The sequence below is a fragment of the Centruroides vittatus genome, unplaced genomic scaffold, assembly GCF_030686945.1.
Source record: "Centruroides vittatus isolate TY-2023 unplaced genomic scaffold, ASM3068694v2 contig_806, whole genome shotgun sequence".
Lineage (NCBI taxonomy): Eukaryota > Metazoa > Arthropoda > Arachnida > Scorpiones > Buthidae > Centruroides > Centruroides vittatus.
In genome coordinates, this window is record NW_027122524.1 from 201,765 (window position 1) to 228,961 (window position 27,197).

Below are 27,197 nucleotides of genomic sequence, written 5' to 3' on the forward strand. Positions count from 1 at the left end.
TCCTGCTTACCTAGTGTTCAGCATTCACTTTAGTCAAGCAAAATGCTCCAGAGAAATGTCTTAATAAGTGATTTCTTTTTTTCTGTAATTAAATGTTTTTGCGTTAGCAGATTTTGATTCCGTGGATATCTCGTTCGTCATGTTTCGTTTTTCTAATCTCTTCTACCGTTAAATAACTGAAATTTCTACTTGTTACATCTCGTTCTTATCAATACAGCTGTTAGCTTCTGTCTTCCCGGTTTTCTTTTCTGCTACCATCGCCGTTGTCTTCTTAATGTATATCTTAAGCTACAATCAGTGCGTATAAGGGTTTTTCATTTCCCAGGTCTTTTGCTTGTTCCGAGTTCTGCAACCTCCAAAACAATAATATTAATAATGCTGTGTAAAATATATATAAAAAATTACTTTGAATTGAGTTGAAAATTTAAAGAAAAAAATGAACTTACTTGTTAGATCAAACTTCTAAGTTATAAGTTAACTTTCGATATTTAAATAACACGTAATACAAAATATTATAGTGAATTTTTATAATAAGATTTTAAAAAGCAAAGATAGTCGATACTTACTTTGATCACTCGCTCTGGTTCCATTTTAGTAATAAAAAGTCCCGCTACCGAGAATGCACTTTTCCATTCAATTGATGTGAGTGGAATCGTCTTTAATGCTTTCAAGAGAAGACATGTTTATGTGCTTTTTCATCTGTTTCCCGGAAGATTTCTAGTTGGTTTTCGAAATGCGCTGCAGTACTTCTTTTGATCTCAAGTATTCTTGATCTATTTACCTTGGCTGCTTGAATAGCGGCATCGAGCTTACAGCCCGATAATTCGGCAGTTCGTTTGACTTTAATAGTCAGGTTTATGAAAGAAAACCTCATACTTGCATACTTTGTACTCGTTTGTATCCTTGCCCAATTTTCACAACCTGGCATTACGCAGTAATTAAAGCTACTGGGCATGGTTAAAAATTAAGACAGCATAAGCACAATTATTCCAGATATTACGCTTAAAGTTAATAAATTCAAATGTATTTTGACAGTTTTTGGATTAATTATACTTTCTATTTGCAAAATTTTTTCAACTTTAACACAAAATGAGAAATAAGTGAATTTTTAAAAATCTTGCGGGATTTCACCGGATAAAAAAATTTTTTCGAGATATTTCCCGTGTTAAAAATACAGCCAGAATCCTGGATCCCGTTGGAGAAACCCTAGTGCGTATTCGTCTTAATACAAAACAAATACATTTTATTGTTTTATGTTTAGGAATGCAAGAATAATTGAAAATATAATGTTTCCAACGTTAGAAAAATCATTGTTTTAATAATTACTATTAAAAAATTATCCTCTAGCAAAGTATATTTGAACTCTCGGGAACTAAACACAAGGTATTGTTGTCTTGTAAACACTGTCGTTATATTTATAAAATACTCAAATTTGTCCAAAAATTCGTTTACTCGCAGACTTCGAGTAATGACTTCTGTTTATACGCATATTTAAATTCAGTATAATCACGTAAAGTTTCGTATTACTGAAAAGAAATAATATATCTTTCAGTAATTCCTTCGGTTTCTTCAACTTCCAATGCAACCAATTTTTTATTTTCACTTACTTTTAATAATATCAACTGTTTGTCAGACAAATTCAAATTGAAATTTACATTTGTGAATCTGCGGAATTTTGACTCTATGAAAAATTTTGTGCCAATAAGAAAAAATTCGAAATTATTTGTGATTGGTACATGCACTGGTACATTAATAAAATCGACGGACGAGCACTGGTACATTAATGAAATCGTGCACGTACAAAACAGTTTCTCTGATATTGACTACGAATTCCATATTGAGAAACTCAGAGGGGAGGACAAAATAAATCGTCCTAGTATTCGACAAACTATAGAAGAATGAATCGGCAAGTTTTTTTTTGATACTGTCATCTTGTTCGTAAAACGAAAGTAGCAGTGATTTATCGAAACAAAAATATAACGTTTTGAATTCATAGTAGTTTAATAACTCCCGGAGACTCAAAAAATTATACCAAGAAAAAACAATTACTTTGGCATTAGAACAGAATTGTTCCCAATTTGTTTTCAGTTTGATTTCTTCCCGAGCGCGATGCAGGTATTCAGGAGTAAATATTGTTTCGTGTATATGTGTTAAGACCTTCTCGGGTAAACGTTTATCCTTATAAAATCCAAATAAATATAACAATTCAATAATATTAATATTATACGGTAATGGAGTAAAACTCACATATCTGAATAAAGCTGAAAGAAATTCGCTATATGTACGATGTACAAAACTGTATACCATTGTATTATCATATTCAGAAAAGGAATCGAGTGTGAGAATGTCCAGTCCCATAATAAATTTATATTCGTTTTCTTTCGAAAAACATTTCCTCAAGTCTTCTGAACTGATGGTGTGTACACCTTCGCATAGTTTTCCGAATCTCACTAACAAGTTTTCTCCCACAAAATATTTTCCTCTTTTAAACTTACCTTTCTGAACTGATTTTCTAACATAACGTTCAGTTATGAGAGAGAATATTCGGATGTATAAATCAGTCATAGTTTCAAGTTTTTCAATTTCTCCATTCTTATGAAGGCAACACAACATGTGTAGCATCAGAGGACATTGTGCTATTCCTCTGTAAAAGTCGTTACTTTCTACTTTTTCAATAAGATCGCTTGCTTTACTCTTGTCTTCAGTAAACATCAATTGAATGTATTTTTCTTGATATTCTGAAGAAAACCCTTCTATGGAGAACCTCGTGTTCATGTCTTCCCTGATGTCTTCTGCTGCTTGAGGTCGACTGGTAACCACAATCGTCATTCGACTAGAAATATAAAACGATTCTTCTCTTATAAATTTCATAATTTTAGATTTTTCTACAATCTCATCGAACCCGTCTAATATCACTAAAATATTCCGTTGCATGTTTTGTCGAATCCAATCTTTATTAGTTGGTGACAATTCATGCATGTCATCGAGTAATGCATCCTTTACACTTATATTACCTAATTCTCGTAAAATTACAATAAAAGTTAATTGAAAATGTTGCAGATAATTGGTGGATGCCCAATCGTACGCAATTTTTTTGCGCAGAGTTGTTTTACCATAACCGGGATCTCCAGTAACTAAAATAGTTTGGTGTTCATCTTGTTGTATAGAAAATATCTCATTCAAGCTTATTTTCTCTCCACTTTTCTTTCCAAATAAATCTGCCTTCACTACAGTCAATTCTACGAAATAATCCTTTAATGGAAAATCTTTCCTCTTGTTCTCCCACAAAAAGGACCTCATGTAGGAAAAGTTGGTAGTGTACTTGTGTTTCATCATCTGGCAGATACTCTTCAACATTTCTATAAAGTAAAACAATAATTAATAACATATCATGTTTACATATTTTATTTGCAAATTAGGAATTATTTTTAATAAGAACTTTCACATATTTCCATTGTAAAATTTTTAAAAAAATTCTATCGTCCTGTGATTTATACGTTTTAACGAAGTTTTAACGAAAATCGTTAAGGGCTTCGAAAAATGAAACAAGTAAATACACAGATTAACGTGATATTTTCTCCAATAAAAAAAAAATAATGAATGAAAATGACTTGTGTGCTAAATAAAACGGTACAGAAGCCATGTCTTCGAGCGCTGGTACAACTGTTAAAATGTATTTACAGGAAAAAAAGTACATTTACTTTATAAAACAGTCATTAGGATATGGCCCTTTATGTTCCTCTGCAGGAACCCATAAATAGATACTGAAACTGATTTCAAATGAACTCAGATAACTAATATTATTTGAAGAAATGTGTTAATTGTAATTCAATAAATAGTTCGCTGTGAATTATTCATATTTTAATACAAACGGAAAAGTTTGCTCGAATCGTCCAACACTTCATTTTGCTTGTAATATTTAATTAATAGTAAAATCGTCGACGCAAATTACAACTTGTTTTTATGAATGTAAACTTTATAAAAAAACTCTTTATAAAATTAAAGAATTCACGTAATGCGGTTACATAGTTAATTATCTAATAATATAATTAATATGGTAGATTAATTACAGATGTTGGTACTTCAAGTGACTCAGAAATTAGAACTATAATTATTATGCTCTTGTATCTTTATTTTAAAGACACTCACTTACCTTTCCTTTCTTCATCTTCTTTCTCTGAAAAATTTCTTTTCGATTCTTCTACATGAATTTCTATTTTTGGACCAACGTGAACTTGTGTACAGTTATTGAGCATCGTCAAAGATTGATTATAATTCTCCACTGAAATTATTATTCATTAAATTATTATGCCTTTGTGTCCTTTATGATAGCTTAAATTTATCTATGTATACTAGTACATTATCAATTAACAGGACTTATTATACTGGAAACTATGGATGCAGATATTTAGTCATACTGATCAGAAATAATATTTTTTATTTAGTTCACCTGTACACATACACTTTAAGCTTGTGTTTAAGCTTGCTTCTACATTGTCTACTTACATTATGTGTTATTCGTTTCTACTTAAACTATGATTACAATTCATTTTAAATTTCTCCTTTTATGCTTTCACTTCCCTCCCCCTTCTATAATGCTTCTCCAGGATTGGTGGATTTCCCTTCCGGTGTTGTTGTTTATTCTTTCTGTTTGTCTGATTATATTTATATGTTCATATAACTGTCGTTAAAAATTATTTTCTTCTTTTTTCCTTATTTTAACAGTGTTTAAATCTATTGCACAACCTTCCTTATTGCAATGTTCAGCCACTGCTGAATTTGCATAATTTCCTTTTATTGCTCTAATATGCTCGCTTAATCTAATTTTTAATTTTCTTTGGGTTACAATTGCAATTAAATGAATATACGACACCTTTTTTCCTCTGTTATGTCATAATTTTCTTCTTTTATTTTTATTTGTAATTGTAACAAAAAACATTTTAATTGTTAATTTTGTAGAAAGTGCTATTTGAATGCCTGCTGAGGAGGGACGAACAAGTCCGAAACACAAGCTTAAAGTGTATGTGTACAGGTGAACTAAATAAAAATTATTATTTCTGATCAGTATGACTAAATATCTGCATCCATAGTTTCCAGTATAATAAGTCCTGTTAATTGATAATGTACTAGTATACATAGATAAATTTAAGCTATTATTCATTATTTTATAAGTTTAACCTAATATCAGTTACATGATATTAAAAATTAAGCTGTGTAAATATATAATAGGGAACATTTTTGTTCTTAAAAAAATCTCTGTACAAATATATTAAAACGTTACAATTTAATATCAGTAAATTATTGTCTTATCTATCTACAACAATTTATGTGAATATCGGTGTTTTCATTTTTGGCATATTTGTTTCCAAATCTCTGTCCTTATACTTAAAAGTTGAAAATAATAGTTATTTCCGATAATTATCTTTTTCTTCAGAAAATAAAATGACGAACGTTAAACAAATTTAAGCACTAAACATATTCTTTACTCTATCAACAATACAACTGATCAATTATTAGGCCATATTTGAAACTGACAAAGAAAAGGGTATAGCCAGAAAGCAAATGAATTTTTCAGAATCTCTTGTATTATAACAACGAAAAAGTTTCATTTATAAAATAAGATATTGAAAAACACTCACCCTTTAATAGTTCTTTAAGTATATTTTCATTTTGCATCATTCCATACGCTGCCTGTTAAGTAATACATATATATTATTCTTTTGTAATTAGTTTACAGTACAGTTAATAGAAAGGTAAATTAATAATATATACTGTATTAAGGCACCACAGTAACGTGTTGCTGTATAAGGAAACATTCTGAACATTTAATAGTTTATAAGAAGATTCAATTATTAAGTTCTAGCTAATAATTTACTTGCATAAGCTATTTTTGACACGGAGCATTTTAACAGACACTGTTTGAAATTACAACAGATCATAACTGAAATCAAGTATATGCCAACACTACTCTTAGTTTATCATCCTTATACGATAAACCAGGGTTAAATGAGAATAAAAGTTTCGGAAGCAGTATATATTAGCATTGATTCGATTAAATTTTGGTTGTAGAAGGTCAAAAGGATTGAGAGATAAAGAGTGGTCACGTGTTATATCTCAAGAGGGTCAAACTCAATGAAGATTTTACTTGTTAGCAATTGGTTTGGTTTTCTGCAATTTCGAATAAGAAAAAGTTATTATTTTCCACAACATGATTCAAAAGACGATAATACCACAAAATATTCATGAAAGCCGTTTGTGTTTTCTTTATTTCAAATTCAGTTTTATTAGTAATACAATTATTATTTATTACGTATTATTGTTAGATTATTTTAAATCAGTTAAAATTTAGCCTAATTAAATAGTTATTAAAGTAACAATGTCTATTATTTTTGAAAATCATTGTTTTCTATTTGACGGCCGAATAGCGGAACGTCATTTTATCGCTCTGGTGTACCCGGGATTGGATCCGGGCGAACAACACCAGGAACTTTTCGAGGATGGTTTGAGCCTAATTTGTCAGTCTCTACTTCTCACCATTGGACGTCCCATATCGGACCAGTCCAAACACGTAACGGGCTTGATAAAATGGCCTCGTAGTGCCGACAAAGCAGAAAGAGTGAAAGAATAAAGAAATCATCGCTCTTTTGTCTTCTATTATATACAGTATATATTTATATATTTTAAATGAATGCAACTCATTAAAAAGTAAATATTTTATTTTTGCATGGCATCAATATCCTAAAATAAGTGTCTTGAAACGTAAATATGTGTAAATAATTTTGCAAGTCAATGAGAGAAACATTCCATCTATACGCCTATTTTTGAAGCAAATGCGCGTAAACAGAAGACACTGCAAGCATGGCTTTTAACTAACACATATTCATAACTGGATATTATTTTCAGTTTATGCGCTAATTGCACGTGCTCACCACGAAATTGTGAATTACCCTACTTAGTTTTTAATAGTTAAAAACATTTTCTCACATTTAACATCTTATAATTATGCAGTTCCATATTTAAGTTTCTTGCAAGGAATGAAACAAAATGTTTTAATCACTATAAAATTATCAATATAATTTAATTTAAGTGAAACTATAATTTAAATTAAACCGAAATGTATTTTGCGGACTTACATTTGCAACTTGTTTGTGATTTACTGGATAAACCACGATACTCTTTTCCTCACTTGAAACTTCTGCTCCTGCGATTTCATTGTTCTCCTCACTTGAATCTTTTGCTTCTGACATTTTTTTGAAATTCAACCTGAATTATTTCTGTTAAAAATATAAACATTTGACGCATTTGTTTGTTTCAGTTCAAATCTATTGAAATATGATTTTAAAGTTAACATATAACTATTTACTTTACTATAACACTCGAATATAACTGAACGTAAACAGGACTTTAAGATGTTGTAGTAGTCGAATTCTCCTGCACCAATAGACAAGTAATTTTTTAATACTAGAGTATTATTGTAATCGGTACATATTGTATAGATGTAAAGGCTAAACAATACTTTCATGATATAATTCTACGTTTTATACAGTAATAGGTCTTGAAAATTTATTATTGCTGCTCAGACTGCATGCTTGCAATTTCAAGACAATGTGATAAAAGTTTCCAGTGAGTTACGACGTGATTTTTTTACTTGTGAAATGTGGAAGTTTCTCATACAACACAGTCAGACATTTTACAAATGAAACTGTTACATTCTGTACAGTTGAAATCCTATTCTTAAACTGTTTCGAATTTTCAGTGAAAGTATGAAATCTTAATAATTACAATCGGGAGAAGTATAAGTATTAAATCTAACGCATTCACTATGTTCCAGTTTAGTTTATTCAACGAAAAATGTGTATTGCGTATAGTAACAGATTAGCTATAAAGTAATACATATCTTATAAATAATTTTTTAATACTTAAATATTTATGCATAACTTACACAAAAAAGATATTATAGTTTAACGAATTCATTTTAAAAAATATCAAAATAACTTACTTTTCCGAAGTGTTAAGGCCTATAAAAATATGTGTCGGTTCACTCAAGTAGCGCGTGACTGAACGACGTTATCAGTAAATTTCGTCACATCACTTTGCGACGTTGAAAGCATTATCGATTCGAAAATAACAAGTTTAATAAATAGTTGTTGTTACTCAATAATCGGTAACATCACTCCAAAAACAATGTAATTTTATATAAGGGAATGCTCAAAAACTCCGTCACCATTTTTCTTCAAATTTTTACTCTTTCTCTGCCTTTGTCCCCAATTTTTTTTTTTTTATTATCAATGACAAACGCTGTAAGTACAAAGGAAACATAGAAAAAAGTTGGAAATAAATATAACAAAATGCGTACACTGTATAGAATTTAAAGAAATTAAACGAATGTCCATTGAACTCGACCCCTTGCCTTTACCCCTTGTTCGACTTTGTCCCACTTGTCATAATCTTCGCCTTCCCGTCCAGTGTGGACGTAATTTATGAACAGCCTCTAATGTATATGAATTCGTAACAGTATTTTAAGGCCACACATTATTATAGACTGTTATAACTAATTTTTCAATAAGAAACGAAAACAAAAGATGAATTGTGTAGAAAAAGCAAAAGTCGAGGGAAATGTAGTTAAAGAGGAATCGTGAGGAAGAAATTTATTTCTCTCGCGCACCCGAAAGGTTTTGAATTATCACCAGGTGACAATTCAAAACCTTTCGAGAAGAGGACAATCAAAAGGAGAAATCGAGGGTTAAATGTATAAAAACGCGCGATACCAGGACGTGACGTTCTCGGTTCGTAGTTCTCCCATTTGGAAATTTTGCGAGTCAGTAGATGATCAACGGAAGATTACCCGACCTCATGTACCCCAAAAATTAGCCAATGCGCCAAATGATATTTTTTACACCAAACGAAAAAAAGGAATTTGGCGCAAAGTAGCCAAATCTTGCAACGTTAGAAGCAATATTAAATAAAGCTGGAGTAGGGACTCAAAGGATTATAGACTTAAATGCAGGGAAAGGAGAGAAAGGCCAAAAGATAAAGTAAGAAAGGTTGAAAAATTAAGGGTCAATATTTTCAGAACAGAAGATCTATTTAACCTTTCACACTACTTTTTATCTTTTTGCCTTTGTCTCCTTTCCCCGAATTTGGGTGTATAATCAACTCCAGCTTTATTTAATATTCCTTCCCCATTCACACATTTCCAAGTATTTGAAAATATTTCCTTTCCACTCAAAAATAAAATATGCATAAATATTTATGGCTTTGTGTAACTTCTTTTTTGAGGTTTATGCCATTGAAATAAATAAATAAATAATAAAAAATCTCTCGGTTTTGTTTACAAGTTTATTGGGCCGCATTGGAACTTGCCTTGGGCCGCATACGGCACGCGGGGAGCGGGTTGGATATCCCTGTTGTAAACTCACAAAATTGCTTTACCTGACGATTCTCATCGTTTAATGTTTCAGCTTACTCATTTCAGCACATTGAGCTTCGCCACTGAAAATTACACGCCATTTTATAAATACAGTTTATACCATTCTGTCATTTCAAAACTCTGTCGTTTATTTTACACTCGTCTACATCATCACACAATATGAATTTTGTTTATTCGCAGATTCAAGTACAATATGATCACGTAAAGTTTCGTATTGCTCCAATGATATAATATATTTGTCAGGACCACCTTCGATTACTTCAACTTCCAATGCAACCAATTTTTCGTCTTCACTTACATTTAATAATTTCAGCTGGTCGTCAGACAAATTCAAATTGAGATTTACATTCGTGAATCTCTTGACATCATGGAGTTCCATGAACATATATATATAGTCAAGAAATATGAAACCAATAAGAAAAATGTCCAAATTATTCGTGGTTATTACATTAATGAAATCGATCACGTGCGAAACAATTTCTCTAATATCACATATATTTCTCTCCAGCGTAATCTTAGTGTCAAGTGTGAGAAGAAGATAAATCTTCGTATTATTCGAAAAACTACAGTTGTTCAAATAGAGAATTGCATCATTGTATTCTTTCCTCATACATTCAAATGTCTCATCGAAATAAAAATATAACGTCTTGAATTCATACCACTTCAGTAACTTTCGGAGAGAAATAAAACAGTACGGAGAATAAAGAATTACATTGGCATTAGAACAGAATCGCTCCCAGTTTGTTTTCAGTTTAATTTCTTTGCGAGCGCGAAGCAGGAATTCAGGAGAGAACATTGTCCCTTCTATATCTTCTAAGACCTTTATGTCTAATGGTTTATCCTTATAAAATCCCAATAAAAATAATTGCACAACACAATTATGACTTGGGAATGGGGAATCTTCGACATATCTGAATAAAGCCGAAAGAAATTCGCTAAATGTGCGATGTACGAAACTGTATTGAATTACATTATCGCATTGAGAAATGGAATCGAGAGTCAGAATGTCCAGTCCCATAATAAAATTATATTCATCTTTCGAAAACCACTTCCTGAAGTGTTCTAATGTGATAGGGAAGTACATCACCGCGAATATAAATGCAAAATTAACTAACAAATTTTCTCCCACAAAATATTTTCCTCTTTCAAACTTGTCCTGCTGATTTGTTTTTCTAACATAACGTTCAGTTATGAGAGAGAATATTCGGATGTATAAATCAGTCACAGTTTCAAGTTTTTCGGTTTCTCCACTCTGATGAAGGCAACACAACATGTGCAGCATTAGAGGACATTCTGCTATTTCTGCATAGAAGTAGTCTTCATTCAGTTTAGAAAAAAGTTCGTTTGCTTTTTTCTCGTCTTCTCTAAACATTAATTTAATATACTTCTTTTGATATTCTGGAGAAAACCCTTCTATGGAAAATCTCACGTTTATGTCCTCCCTAATGTCTTCTGCTGCTTGAGGTCGACTGGTAACCACAATCGTCATTCGACGAGAAATATAAAAAGATTCTTCTCTTATAAATTTTAGAATTTTAGATTTTTCTACAATCTCATCGAATCCATCCAAAAGCACTGAAATATTCAGTTGTTTATATTGTAATTTCAGATTTTTGTCAGTTGTCGGGTGTTCATGCATGTTGTCCAGTATTACATCGTTCACGCTTTTATTACCTAATTCTCGTAAAATCACAATAAAAGTTAAATCAAAGTGTTTGAGGTAGTTCGTGGATGCCCAATCGTACACAATTTTCTTGCACAAAGTTGATTTGCCATAACCGGGATTCCCCGTAACTAGAATAGTTTGGTGTCCATTTTGTTGAATGGAAAATATCTCTTTTAAGCTTATTTTTTCTTTCCTTTTCTTCCCAAATAAATCTGCCTTTTCTACTATCAATTCTACGAAATAATCCTTTAGTGGAAAATCGTTCTGTTTGCCTTCCCACAAAAAGGATCTCATGTAGGAAAAGTATGTTCTGTATTTGTTTTTCAACATCTGGCGGCAACTCTTCAACATTTCTATAAAAAAATAATAATAATTAATAAAATTTCGTCTTGTTTGTATTTTGTTTGTGAATTAAGAATTATAAGAAAATTCCGTCCATTTTTATGGTAAGATTTTTTATAAAGTTCACTGTCGTATCGCTCTTACGTATCGACGTGAGTATGTAAAAAATAAAACAAGTAAATACACAAATTAACGTGACATTTTGTCCACTAGAAAGAAATACTAAATACAAGTGATTTGTATGCTGAATGAATCGGTACAGAAGCCATGTCTTCGAGAAACTGTTTAAATTCGTCTAATTTAATCAATTGTTTTAATTTTGACTTAATTAATAGCATATTCTATTATTTAATTGTTATAACGCTTTAAATTGTTTATATTGTAATAAAAACATAGTTAATTATCTAGTAATGTATTTAAAATGATAGATTAATTACAGATATTGGTACCACAGGTGACTCAGAAATTAGAACTATAATTATTATGCTCTTGTGTCTTTATTTTCAAGACACTCACTTACCTTTTCTTTCTTCATCTTCATTTTCAATACATTTTCATTCTGCGTCACTCCATACGTTGCCTGTTAAGTAATATATATATATACATTATTTTTTTGTTATTAATTTACAGTACAGTTAATAGAAAGTGAAATTAAGAATATAAACTGTATTTAATATTAATGCACCAGTGTAACGTGTTAATATATAAGGAAACATTCTGAATATTTAACACTTCATTAAGAGTTATTTATTACGTTTCGGCTAATTGTTTACTTGCATTAGCTATTTTAGACACGGAACATTTTAATATACACTGTTTGAAATTACAACAGATCAACAACTTAAATCATGTATATTCCAACACTACTTATAGTTTATCATTTTTAAACGATAAACCAGGGTTAAATGGTGAATAAATGTTCTGGAACTGTGCAGTTTGAATATACATTTTATTTAAACAAACTGACTGAACTGGTGTTATTTTCTCGGCTGCTATGTATACGTATCAAGAGAAAAAATGGAAATCGTGTGAAATTGACCCTCCGAGATTTTGCAAACCTCCACGTTTCGATACCTCCTGCACCCTAAACAAGTCAAACAAATGTATGTGTATGTGTGTTGGTGTCTATTTCGCTTAATATCTGAGGATGGAGCGAAGACACAGAAACGAAATTTGGCACGGTAGCCTGTATATAATGGGAATTGATTCTATTAAATTTTTTTGTGACAGGTCAAGGGAGACAGAGAATGGTGAAGTGTCATATCTCTCGAGGGTCAGACTCATTGAAGATTTCACTTGCTAGAATTTACAGTGTTTTATTAAACTTATTTCTACCCTCAAAATGAAGTCTTTTGCTATTTCATAATAATTAATAATATGGGAAATTTCAATAACTAAATTTTTATATCAGATGTCTCCACATATGGATTTACTTATTTATTTTGATTAACAATAAATATGTTAATCTTAGAATATTATCTCACAAAAGCCGGGAAAGTTACGTAACTCCTTGCTAGATTCTTTCCTTATCATAACAGAAAATCAAAGCGACGTAATACTGGTTCCCGAAAAATAGTTTTGATAAAACAACATATAATATTTTCCTAAATTATAATCTCACTATTACAAGTGTTGGTTAGTTGATAAACAGTGCAGACTGGTCTCAGTATTAGAACGTATTCTGTTATTTTTGACAGATTGCAGTTAGACTTATTATTAAACTACACGAAGTATTAAACACAATAAACAGAATTCGTCTGCTAATATTAACTTGAGATGTTCGTGGCTACACTAGACGTAAACATGAGTAAAGAATTTTCCAATTAAGAAAGAGAAACATTCTATCTATTCGCCTATTTTTACAGCAAATCTGCGTAAACAGCAGAGACAGCTAGCCTAAATTTTATATAATGTAACGTATTTATAACTGAAGATTTTTTCCACTTTATGTATTAATTACACGCTCTCACCACGAAACTCTGATTTACCCTACTTACTTTTCAGTAGTTTTAAATATTTTCCCATACTTAAAATCTATTAATTACGAAGTTACATATTTCTGTTTCTTGCACGAAATTAAATATCAACTTTCGATCGTTATGAAATTATCGCTGTAATTTAATATAATTTTGCAGACTTACATTTGCAACTTGTTTGTAATTAACAGGATAAACGACGAGACTCTTTTCCTCACTCGAAACACCTCCTTCTCCCATTTCTCTAATTCAACCTGAATGATTTCTGTATAAAACAGAAACATTTGACACATTCGTTCGTTTTATTTCAAATCTATTAAAATATGATTTTAATGTTAACATATAACTATTTATCTTACTATAACACTTGAATATAACTTCAGCCATAAAATAATTATAAACGATTGTATAAAAGAGTTAAAATTTTTCTGTACACTCATGAAGTTTCTTCCTTTTTAGGCATGCTTCTCTGTTTATAATTAAGTGTTATATAATTAAATACCTAACTAGAATTTTATGTCTTTTGGGTAATTGTAATATATTTATAATATTTTTTTATTTTAAGTGTGAGTTCAAAAGATCTTGAGATTTTTAATAAGATGTAACTGAATATACGCGCAACATAGAAACTTTTGTGTTAAAAATCAGATGGAGCATCAAAAACTACTGATAATAGAGGTTTGATTAGAATGTCGGATAAATAGTTTTTGTTATAATAGTGTTTCCCGTCCAATAAAATAAATTTTAAGGAGATTGGTTAAGTAGAAATCGAGTAAAGTGAGTTCGAAGCTTTACTTGAAAGTGAGGGCTACACGGATAAAACATATTACAGTAAATGCGGCTGCACTGTATATAATTAACCCATGGTTTTCTTTGTTACTTTTATGTTATTCTTTAACTTTACCTTCTTTTTCTAACGTCGAGTTTAGAAAGTAAACAGTCTTTCCTCGCAATATGGCGCTTTGTTCTACAGTGAAGAACAATTATGTTAATATGGTTTGGTTGCGACAGAGTATTCCCGCTCCAGTTAGAATTATAGTTCCATAGGCTGAATAAACGTGTTGTGCCGTTCCACGCATTTCAACTCCATGGCTAGTTTTGCCACCTGGTCGCATAGCTGTGCCCTAGCTAATGGAAAACTTTGTGAGATCCTGGGCTGGGATAAAAAACATTCTTTTAATTATATACTCAAACAAAAAGGAATCTTGATCTTTGCGATTAATTAAAATTAAAATAACTATTTTACAAAGAAAAGAAGGTAAATAAAATTATTTTAGTATTAAAACCAAACGGTAAATAAGGAAGAAAATTAGTAAATGAAATTCTTTATAAGACAAGATAAGCAAAAAAAAAAAAAAAAAAAAAAAACCAAAAATGTTAGTTAAGATACGAGGATTTTTCAATACCTTGTATACAAATATACAAAGTATTGAAAAATTCTCGTATCTTAACTATTGTCTCGAAAGACTTCAGCCCTTCGAGACAATAGGACTTTTATTGTAAGTCAATTGTCTAATAAATGGGTTGTGTTGCTTGTGAACGAAGCATCGATCTCTTACTCAACCGCTCGTATGTGTCGTTGACTGTTACCCACGGCAGCCCAGACAATAATAGAGACGATAACGATACATCTGTTATAATCGTTATTATTTTTTTCTCAAATCTATTTTACCCCCAAAGCCTCACAACTTCATAACAAGGCAAATGACGGAATGTGGGTTGCGGTATATTCGAAAGTGTAAATTAATACGGTACGCCTCTCGTAAAATCAAGAGTAATAATATTTTTCGATAAGTTTAATCCGTGTCGCTTAATGTATTGTTTAGTCTACATTTGATATTCTTACTCACGGCTTTACGGATCACATTAAGAGCAGCTAGTTTAAATAAACCAGAAACGAGTTGATCAACTTTCCCGGCAACATTTAAAACTTTCGTGGCGCCATCTGTTATCATATTTTATATAAATAACATTTTTATATTTTTAACTATTATAAAATGACAAAACGCTTAAGTTTGAAAGTAGGAAAGAGTTTTATAAAAAAATGATAAATGCTAATAACGAATAAATGTCATTACATTCGACCCTACTACAGATACACCCGATCCCGATTCTTTCCCGACGTCCTCGACCTCTAACCACTAAAGTTTAATGAATTCAATCACCCTAACAAACAAACATTCCTGCAAAATTTCAATAATTCTCGACACAAAGCACAGGTGTTATTAAGCTTTTAACAGGGTAAACATAATTGTGCCTGACACATACAAACATCGATATATGCAAAAATTATCCCCGAATTTTTTCATTTCTCGAAGTTCAAGCTGTCCTAAGCTTAAAAATGTTAAAATCTGGAATTCAATTTAGCCAGATCGCCGTACTTTTCCCGTTATAACAGGCGGGAAAGTACAATTCGCTGATAATAGAAGAATTTTTAAATGATTCATAGTAAATAAACATATTAAATGGCATACGAAAGAGAAACAACTTTTTTTATCCGAGGAAAATTTAACTAATAAGCGTATTAGTCATTTACTACTGTAGATCTGCTTACGGAGAAGGTCGACATTATCAATATGCAGATCTTTGATAGATGGAAAAATACTGTTTATATACAGGCAGTGTGCATACAATACCAATAGAACGTAATTCGACACGTGCGAAAGGAGGTTCGAGAAAGTGTGTTATGACGTGAGTTTTAGATTTTAATAGTATAAAATAAGTCATTTTACAGATAAAAAGACCTATTCTGTATACTTAAAATCTTAAATTGCAGAGCATCTGCGGAGAAAATTGGAAAGCTTTGCAAATACAACGATTAAAATTATAAGTATTCGCTATGCCCGATATTCCTTTATTTAACGATAAGAATTTATTAGATATAAGAATAGATTTATAGTAATATAAAGCTTATAAATAATTTGTAAATATTTAAATTTTTAGGCTATCGTTCATAAATTAGTTTCAAAAGAAATAGTTTAATGAATTCATTTTAAAAAATATCGAAAAAAACCTTACTTTCTTAATGTGAACTGAAGTCGTGAAGGTCCTGCTGTATTTGATTTTTGTATTAACTTTTCATACAATTGAAAATATGGCATACCAAATAAATGTCTCCGCTTACTGAAGTAGCGCGTGACTGCATCAACGTCATCGCTGAAGTAACTTTGATCGAAGAATTCGTACTTTTATAAATAATCTTATCCACTCGATAACCGACAACAGAAGTAATGACTAGAAAGGTCTACCTTTATCCCCTTCGAAATATTTTACTAAGAAGCAGTTGATCTCCTTGTCTTAACTGTAGTAACAGCAGACAAACTGCATACATTTCACCCAGACATTAAAGGAAGTACTTTTACGCAATTCTAAAACGAAACTGTACTTTAACCTTGAACAGTTTTACTGTTAACTGCTGCCATCTTTTGACAAACTTCTGCGAAACTATAAATTCATAAATTTTGCGTACAGCTTAATAAAACTATGTATTGTGGTATGTACCGATTACACAGTATAAAAGTTAAAAGTATTCCAATTAATTGATTTGTTTTTCTCTTTCTTCTTTTCCCGAATTTTATTAAAACGTGTGAAAAAGCCTATAAATTATTTGCTTTTACATTTTTTTAATGGTGTGCATAGTGTAGGCCTAAATAATTTAATTTCCTGACAGTACTTTTAATTCTGACATTAATGTACATTATTTAGCTTAATATAGAATATAAGTACTCTTTGAAATAAGAAAGTACTATTTTCGACATACCCATTCATTTATTATTCAATTAGCGCAGGTAATTTTGACATTTTTTTGGTAAAATTATTCTAGGTATTTTATTATTGGCGGCACAGAACTGCGTAATGTTAGAGTGCGGCAGAATCCTCGGTCTACGACGAGGTGGTAATGATCGGCGAACTCTTAATGGTGGACCAACTCCCGATGACAGACAAACTGCCTTCTCGGCACCGGGATTTCTCTTTTATTCAGGGGTCCTCCCGCTCTTTTCTCATGCCCGTCTTTGGTACTGTGAAAGGTTGAGAGTAATAGATGGACTTCAGTCGTGAAGTTCGTGGTGACACAATTCGAAGATGTGTCACCTTGGAAGTGACGTGACTCCGGGATAAAAGATATAATCGTATCGTTTAACATTTTTTCAAGTCCGGGCCCTCACATTGTGTATTTTCTGCTTATCTTTATGTAAAATATCTATAGAGTATATAAGAGATATTTTATTGTTGACTACGAACACAATATAGTGCTTACGACGATCACTTGGCTTTTCTTCTTCCTGTTACTTAGTTGACTATTGTCGGATATTCAAACTTTTCTATTATTTTTTTATGTTTGTTAACAGCGTACCTCTTTATATTTCTTTTATGATTCTTGTTATCCTCAATTTGTATGTCGTTGCTCTGTGTACTGGATTCTTTTAAAAATTTTCTTAAGGTTCGTTTTAATTTTCTAATTTTTATATACTTAAACTTTATGGCATATCTTAATATTTTAAAATTAATATTTATTCTATCTCTTGTGGGTATAAATTCTGAAATTGATTTTGGTACAGAGCACACAGAGCAACGACATACAAATTGAGGATAACAAGAATCATAAAAGAAATATGAAGAGGTAAGCTGTTAACAAACATAAAAATCTAATAGATAAGTTTGAATATCCGACAATAGTCAACTAAATAACAGGGAGAAGAAAAGCCAAGTGATCGTCGTAAGCACTACATTGTGTTCGTAGTCAACAAGAATCAAGCGCGACACGGTTTCAAGTCATTAATCAGATATTTTATTAATAATGAAGTATCATATCTAATGCTTAACATTTGGGAATTCCCCTAACAATTTACAGAATCTGTGAGATATGTAATTTCCACTTCTACGTTTAAAAAACTTAAGCACTGCCCGGGCTACTGTTTCTGAAAATATGATAATTTCATATATTTTATGTAAATAACCTGTTAAACAAAGTTTAACGAAAAGCATAAATCTGGGAGAATCGATCGAAGAGGAAGTTGCAAGAACCCGTTGGTGAAACACTTTCTTTCGAACGAACGACATCTCTTCCCGGGGAAACAGAAGAGAAATTTCAGGTCGGTCCATCCGATTCTACCGTATTTGGAAACATGCCAACTCAGAGAGAAGACAGAACCTTACAAAAAGGTCAAAAAAGGTAGCAGACCAGTATAGTCAGAAAGTCCTTTGTTACCTTGAGAAGATTCGGCCTCCTATTATCATACTAAGAATTTTTATTTTAACTAAATAAATACTCATTTCGTCTAACATGTATCTACAAAGGAACTAACTCTACAGGTATTTATGTCAATTCTCTCTTTCTCTCCCGCGAAATTAGAAGTGAATTGAACACAAACTAGTACAGGATATAGTAATGTATATAGATAAATCTATGTTATCCTGTATTATCGACTTATGCTAAATTAAATGTATATTGTTCAATTGGTTTTAGTGTTAAAGTGCATCACGTTTAGGGCTCTCTATCTCTGTTTTTTTCACCTCCTTCTTTTACCCGTAAATTGACCACGAGCGCCTACGAAAGGTATTCTGTGTACCTAATCACAGATGGTATCGATACCGTAAATCGTATTAAAATTTTTAATATTCTTTTATTTAAAATAATTATATATGCCGATACATCTAAGTACTCGAGGTGTAAATTTCATGGCATAAAAGTTGATTAAAAATAAAATAACATTCAAATTTTCAATAAACTTTATTTCACTACTTTATTAAGGTTAGAAAATCCTTAAAACTTTCAAATTTGGTGACTTAATTCCTAATTTAATATAGGAACAGTATATTTCGAAATACGGTATTTGCAATAGCAAACGTTCGTGTTTACCGTACTGTTTAACAGACAAAAGAAATTTCATTTCCATTTCCATCCTTAAATGGAAGAATAATTCAATACACTACTTTTTATTATTATTATTAAAAACAAAATTATGCCACATGATTTCAGTGTAAAACGACACTGAACAACGTGCATAAATATTTAGGAAATGAACACAATTTAAAATTTAACAGTTTTTCGTGTACACAATTGCATTTACGTGGTATTTAATCTGTAATCTATTGTCTGTCGAGTATCATCTTTTAAGAATTCAGCGCCCATTTCATTATATTGCGCTTCGCCATTAAATGAACATTACATTGAAAAATACATGTAATTTTATAAATAGAATTTATACTATTCTCTTATTTCAAAACTGTAATATATATTTAATACTCGTCTACATCATCACACATTTTGAATTGTGTTTACTCGCAGATTTACAAAGAATATGATGACGTATACTTTTGTATTGCTTCAATGAAAGAATGTAACTACCAGAAACTTTTAATTCGTCTCCAGTTTCCAATGCAACCAATTTTTCGCGTTTACTCACTTTTAATAATTTCCTCATGTCGTCAGATAACTTCAAATTGAAATTTACATTCGTAAATGTATCGAAAGAATCATCCAAAGGTTTACTTACGCCAATAAGAAAAACGTCCACGTTACTCGTGTCCATCTCATAATACAACTCGATAAGGCGTGAAACAGGTTCTCTGATGTCGTATTTATTTTCCCTAGGCAATCTTTCAAGCGAGAGTATAAGATAAATCTTCATATTATGCTGTAAACTATCCTTGATCAAGTAGTAAATTGCGTAATTATGATCTTCCAAACATCCATTGTTTCTCTCAAGAAAATAGAAATATATTTCTTTCAATGTACAGAACTTCAATAGCTCTTCTAAAGAACGACGGTCTTTCCAAGAATAAAAAACCACTTTTGCATGAGAACAAAATTGTTTCCAGTTCGTTCTCAGTTTCATTTGTTTGTGAACCTGAAGCATAAATTGAGGCTTGAACATTTCTTTCTCTATATATGTTAAAAACTGTTCGGGTAAAGGTTCATCCTTATAAAATCCCAGTAAAAATAAAAATTTCGTACCAATTATACTATTTGCAGGTGAGAATACACATTGATTGGTAGATTGAAAACTGAAGTACATTGATAATGCTGAAAGAAATTCGCCAAATGTGCGATGTACAAACCTATATCGAATTATATTATCGCATTCAAAAAAGGAATCGAGGGTGAGAATGTCCAGTCCGATAATAAAATTATATTCATCTTCATTTGGAAAATAATTCCTCAAGCGTTCTGAGGTGATAAAGTGAACGTCTCCCAATTTCATTAGCAAATTTTCTCCCACAAAATATTTTCCTCTTTTAAACTTGCCCTGCTGATTTGTTTTTCTAACATAACGTTCGGTTATAAGAGAGAATATTCGAATGTATAAATCAGTCATCTTTTCAATCTCTGTCATCTTTCCATTCTGATGAAGGCAACAAAACATGTGCAGCATCAGAGGACATTCTGCCATTTTACTGTAAAACTCGTTTTCTCTGAGTACCGAAGAAAGTATATACGCTTTACTCTCGTCTTCTCTGAACATTAATCGAATGTATTTTTCTTGATATTCTGGAGAAAATCCTTCTATGGAAAACCTCATGTTCATGTCCTCCCGGATGTCTTCTGCTGCTTCAGGTCGACTCGAAACCACAATCGTCGTTCGACGAGAAATATAAAAACATTCCTCTCTTATAAATTTTATAATTTTAGATTTATCTACAATCTCATCGAACCCGTCCAGAATCACTAAAATATTCAGTTGCCTGTCTTCAAATATCCAATCTTTATTAATTGATGAGTATTCACGCATGTTATTGAGTAATGCATCTTTTACACTTCTATCGCCTAATTCTCTTAAAATTACAACGAAAGTTAAATGGAAATGTTGCAGATAATTGGTTGATGCCCAATCGTACACAATTTTTTTGCAAAGAGTAGTTTTGCCATAACCGGGATCCCCTGTAACTAAAATAGTTTGGTGTCCATCTTGTTGTATGGAAAATATCTCATTCAAGCTTATTTTCTCTCCGCTTTTCATTCCAAATAAATCTGCCTTTTCTACTCTCAATTCTATGAAATAATCCTTTAATGGAAAATCGTTTCTCTTGCCTTCCCACAAAAAGGACCTCATGTAAGAAAAGTAGGTCATGTATTTGTTTTTCAACATCCGGCAGCAACTGTTGAACACTTCTAGAGGGAAAAAAAGGAAAAAAAAACTATTATTTAATGAAATAACATAATAGATGTTTTTATTTTACTTTCAAATTAGTAATACTTAAAAATTTCATCCGTTTTTATCGTAAAAATTCCAGTCAATATGAGGGTTAGGCCCTATATTATACCATATGCCACTAATCATATCAGTACTTCCTAATCCATCCTACCGGTAAGATAGATCATCTGCCCAGTGTGATAATTTCAATGGCTTTATTGTACAATATTGGAGTATATTAGGAAGAAGATCTGTCAATATATGTCTTGTAGAACAAGCTTTGAAGCAACTGCGAAATTCTCAACTTCTCTATCGCAGGCTGCCATGTTTAATTCTTCTCTACCGCAAGCTGCCATGTTTAATTCTGCGATTTAGCTAGGAATCGCAGAATTAAACATGGCAGCTTGCGGCAAGCAGACCATACGTTCGTTTCGGCCACCTATTTTCACACTTGGAAAAGGACAATCAGAGAAACAACTTTATTCTCTGATAGTCCAGCGCAGCCTTCTTCTGTGGACCATCGATTCTAATCACATAGTTCTAGAAATGACAAGAACTTGTATTTCTAGATTAGTAACTTCATCCTTTTCTACTTGTAGAATTTATTATCAATAAGTTATGTAGCCTTGTATTCAAATATCAGAAAATTACACTCCTCTATGTCGAAAATTTTTCGAACTTGTAATACTGTAAAATTTGTATCATACTTTACTTTAGATAAGTTTGCCTTTCAGAAATTCAATATAATAATCTTAAATTAATGAAAACTGTACACCAGTGGTCCCCAACCCTATGCCCGCGGGCACCATAGCGCCCGCCGATCGTTTCACGTGTGCCCGCCGCTGTGCGACCACGATAAAAATAAAAATATTTCGGTTTTTAATAAAATGCTATGTAAAAGTTTTTTCGTTTTTAATGATTAACCACTCAAAAGTAGAAATGGCCTCCAACACAGATAAAAGCACAAAGCGAAATGCGACCGATCTCTTTTTCCCCTCCGCCAAATCTTCACCAACCAAATTTCCCATACCTGAAATGAAATAAACCGGTCCGTTCTGAATATCATAAAATCAAAGTACAGATCACGACTTACAGATGAACACCTTGACGATTGCTTACGAGCAGGAATATCATCATACTCTCCTAATTATGAAGCAATGGCCAATGAAATGCAATGCCAAAAATCACATTTACTTTCAGATTTACCGTATTAGCCCGAATATAACGCGATATTTTTCGACCATTTATTTTCCGTTAAAAAATCGACTCGCGCTAAATTCGGGGTTTAAGTAATGGAATGTAATATAAACAAGGACATTTTCCTACAGAGATTAAAACGCGACTGAACGTCAGACCTAGCTCGACCGACCACTTCAAAACAACCATGTGATCTAGTTAGTAGGCCTGCGCTTTTGTTTGCATAGCGCTACTATAGTAAGGCTATGTCTCCGCTTGTTCGAAGTTCATTAGTCACGTGATTTTTCGACCTCCTTTTAGTCACGGGGCTCTCACAGACGCCATTTTTTATCTTAAAATTGTGAAATTTTTGGCTTTGCTCGAAAAATTATTATTACATCTTTCTTTTCTTTATTTTCTCTACCTTTAAACAATGTAAAATATTTCTATATTGACAAAAATGCTTTATTTGTGTCGAATTTAATGTAATTTGATACGTAAAACGCAAAAAATAAACATATCAAATTTCAACTCACTGTAATTTATCTCATGTTTCACCGATTGCCATCGGGTTTGTTTGTAAATGGGGAAGAAATATGACTCATTCAAGTTAAGTCAGTAGAAATTTCGTACTACTGCGAGAAAATTTGTCAATAGACCCGCTTTACCCCCTAACGCGAAAGTCAATAAACGCTAATTGTTTTATAACCCTATTTTCAAATGCTTTTTTCTGAGTTGTAAATCGACCAATTGACTAAGTTTTTATTTTGTTTTACTCAGAAAAATGTTGTGTTTAAGATTTAACAGATATTTTCTTTACATTTTTTCACTTGAATTTTATTTTTAATTTTTTATGTGATATAGTCGTGTGTTAGGCTTAACTCGATCATTGACATGAATGTAACCTGTATTATTAGCTATAAATACCTAAATAAATGCTTATCTAATTGAAATTTACTTTTTTTGAATTCTTTTATGAGTATTATTTTTTTTTCTAAATATCTTTATGAAAATTTTGGAGTCGCGTTAAATTCGGGGTCGCGTTATATTCGGGCTAATACGGTATATTTTTTATAAAGAATTTTTATACTTTGTAGAATTTGTATGCATTGTTTAGTAATTACTTGTTTTGTAAAAATTATTGTTAATAGTCTTGTGTATGTTTTAGCACATTTTTGGAATTAAATGTTTTCTGTACATTATGTGTATGTATTATTAACTATGTCCAAGTATAAATTCACTTTGAAAAAATAAATGGTGCCCGCCGTCCGGCCGGTATTCTAGAATGTGCTCTTAGGTACAAAAAGGTTGGGGACTCCTGCTGTACACTATTGTATGAATCTTTTAAGATACTGTAAATATTTTCACATAAACAAAGAGAATTGAGTAGGAAGATTTTTTTGAATAACTAGATTTTGTGTGTAAAATTAAAGAAAGACATTTAATGTATGTTATTATGTATAAAGAACTAATTTTTGTATATAAAATTTAATTCATAAAATAGAAAAATATGTTAAAAACAATGGTAAACTTTCCAACGAACGATATGCCGAGAGGATGCAAATTACAACTTTTTTCTCTGATGTAAATTCTGTATAAAGTACTTTCTATAATTAAACAATTTACGTAATTTTTAATATGGTAAATTAATTACAAATATTTATTCTCCGCACAAAAAACACAGAAGTTAAAATTATAATGATAAAGACACGAACTTACCATTCCTTTCTTCAACTTCTTTCTTTAAGCAACTTGCATTCGGTTCCTCAAAGTGAATTTCTATTCTCGGACCAACATGAACTTCTCTACAGTTCTTCAGCATCACCGGATATTCATTACCATTCGCCACTGAAATTAATATATAATCAACATATTTTTATGTGATTATCTTTTAAGTTTAACTTAAATTCAGTTAAATGATAATGAATATAGTGCGTTTGGAACTATAACTATAAGTAAAATTAAGAACATAAACTATATTTAATATTAATGCCCCACTATAAAGTTATGTTCACTCCATTCGATTACGGTTGACAGAAAGTGTTCCTGTTTACTATTCTATTATTTACTCAATAAAATGCCTTTTGCCGACTTACTTTCGCAACTTGTTTGTAATTAACTGGACCAACGACGACTCTCTTCTCCCTACTCGAAACTTCTGCTTTTTCCATTTCTGTAATTCAACCTCAATAATTTCTGTATAAAATATAAACATTCGACAGATTTCTTTGTTTTACTTCAATTTTATTAAAATATGATTTTAAAGTAAACGTATAACTTTACCTTACTATAACACGTGCATATAACTCCAGCCATTTAGGTCTTCATATGCAAGGTGTAGTAGTCGAATTCTCCTGCACCGATAGACATAAATAATTTTTTAATACTATGTTATTATTGAAATCTGTACATATTCTATAGATATAAAGGCTTAAGATCTCTTATATCATATAAATATACGTTTTATACATAAAAATTTATTTACATACACCCACGTTACTATATTGTACTGTACATTTAATTATATTTACCGAGTTCCGGTCTGAAAAATATTGTAGGGTGAAACCATCCGAAAAAGCATTCTTAATCTTATATAACATTCACATAAAGCAATATTTCTTAACATTTTTTGTAATAGAGACAGCTGTGAATCTTAAAACACTGTCTCACCCCCTGTTGAAAATTGTGTTCAAGAAGGAAAAGGTACAGAGGGTAGTAAAGACTGTCGTAGAGTTTCCAGTTTATCGTGGGCTCAGATCACATAAAATAAATAACACTAAATTAAATTAAATTGAAAGACATGTCAATAAAAATAAAATCAACAAAATAATCATAACATTTCTCGATAAGTATTAACCGTGTCGCTCTATCTATTGTTTAATTTGCATTTAATATGCTTACTCACGACTTTAGAAATCACGTGAATTAATATTGTGTTTCTTGTCTCATTATTGTTAATTATCTGAGCACTATAGGACTTAAGAATTTACTCAGAGAATGATGAACATTAAATATATATTTCTCGTAACTACGGTATGCATTCGTTCCTCTTTAACCATTACATTACCATCGCATCAATTACAAGTATCTGAAAGGTAAAAGATTTTATTCTACAAAACGTATAATAACCGAGTCTATACATACGTAATCCATAATTGTAATGATACTTGTAATATTTTTTAAAGTAAAATAGACCCCCGAAAAATTTTGAAACAGTGTTATTTTTATTCGCAATCGTTAGTCTTGCATTTCTTAATAGTTCAATTTCAACAATAAAAAACCAACAACTAGTTGTTCGACTTTCCCGGCATTTTTAAAATTTTGGTGGCGCCATCTGTTATCGTATTTTATTTAAAAATCTTTTTATATTCTTAACTGGATACAGTTGTAATACAATGGCAAAAAACTTAATTTTGAGAGTAGGAATGAGTTTTATTAAAAAAATTGTAAGTGATAATAACGTGTAAAATCGCCATTAAGTCCGAGCCATACATACAATCCACGTGTCTTTCCACCCCCGACATTTAACTACCAAAATTTAATGGCATCAATCCCCTTCATAAAGAAACCTCCGTGCAAAATTTCAGAAATTTTCGACTAAATGTGCAGGAGTTATTAAGCTTCAAACAGGGTGGATATAATCGTGCCACACACACTAACATCCAAACATACAGAAATTACCCAAAATTTTTTGCATTTCTCGACCTTTCAAAAATGTATAAAACCTGGTGGGTCATTTTTTGCCAGATCGCTAAACTTTCCCTCTGTTACAACAGCCGGGAAAGAAAAAAAACATTTTAAAATTAATTTACAACTTTATTGTTCTATTATTTTGTTTTAAATTATCACTGTCGTATGATATCATAATAAACCAATGATCAACTCCTTTCTATTGTTTCGTAATACGCTTATTATTCCTTTAGGTTAATATGCACCTAGGTAGTCCAAGATGGCGGCACGTCTCCTATTCCAGTAATCAGAAGACAGGGAACAGTGGGGACGCACGTTGTACTGTACATACGTCGTATGTCGTGACGAATCCAGAATTATAAAATTCGATCTACGGGCTAAGATATTAGACTGCGAGTTATAAGCTGGTCAAGTACAATATATCAATGGAGTCTACGATTGCTGTGAATTCACGTTGATTTGTACATGTTATTACTTTCAGCATTAGGTACAGTCGTTTAAAATGCACGATGCCGTGACGAAAAATCAGGTTTTGAATCAGGCCGTACTGTACATGCGTATTTTAATGCTAATTATGTTTACTATATGGCACGTGGACTCGAAAAGGTACGACAACCTTGGTATAGCTTATAAATAATTTATTAATTTTTAAATATTTTTAATTTATAAATTAGTTTCAAAAGATTCATTCTAAAAATATCTTACTTTTCGGAAGTGAAGTTTCCTGCCGTATCCAATTTTAGTATTAACATTTCATACAATAAATAAACATGGCGTACGAA

General features: G+C 31.4%; 2 protein-coding genes across 3 annotated transcripts in view; both read right to left on the reverse strand.

The window, feature by feature from the left end:
• LOC136982085 (NACHT, LRR and PYD domains-containing protein 3-like) overlaps positions 1–16,768 on the reverse strand; it is a 37,434-nt gene extending 20,666 nt beyond the window's left edge. Inside the window, exons 1-3 of one of the 2 annotated variants that reach the window (XM_067278504.1) lie at positions 16,433–16,768; positions 13,576–13,679; positions 5,640–5,687 (exon numbers count right to left, since the gene is read on the reverse strand). In XM_067278504.1, coding sequence (XP_067134605.1) covers positions 5,640–5,687; positions 13,576–13,654 — 127 coding nt within the window. In that variant the 5' untranslated portion in view covers positions 13,655–13,679; positions 16,433–16,768. Of the gene's footprint in view, positions 1–5,639; positions 5,688–13,575; positions 13,680–16,432 lie in introns of those variants that run through there. The other variant, XM_067278505.1, reaches the window with a different exon arrangement.
• A 2,358-nt stretch (positions 16,769–19,126) lies between these two features.
• On the reverse strand, positions 19,127–27,197 carry LOC136982090 (NACHT, LRR and PYD domains-containing protein 2-like). Its single transcript, XM_067278515.1, has 5 exons — positions 27,121–27,197; positions 25,009–25,079; positions 24,822–24,921; positions 24,445–24,573; positions 19,127–21,527 (listed from the first exon to the last, which is right to left on the reverse strand). Coding segments are annotated over exons 3-5 (1,992 nt in total). The 5' UTR covers positions 24,823–24,921; positions 25,009–25,079; positions 27,121–27,197; the 3' UTR covers positions 19,127–19,665.

What these genes read in the sequence shown, in the direction of transcription:
- LOC136982090 (XM_067278515.1), bottom strand. An exon ending in AGAAGTTGAAGAAAGGAATG is followed by an intron (nt 21,528 to 24,444) that starts GTAAGTTCGTGT and finishes TTTTCCCTCTAG; the next exon opens with AAGTGTTCAACAGTTGCTGC.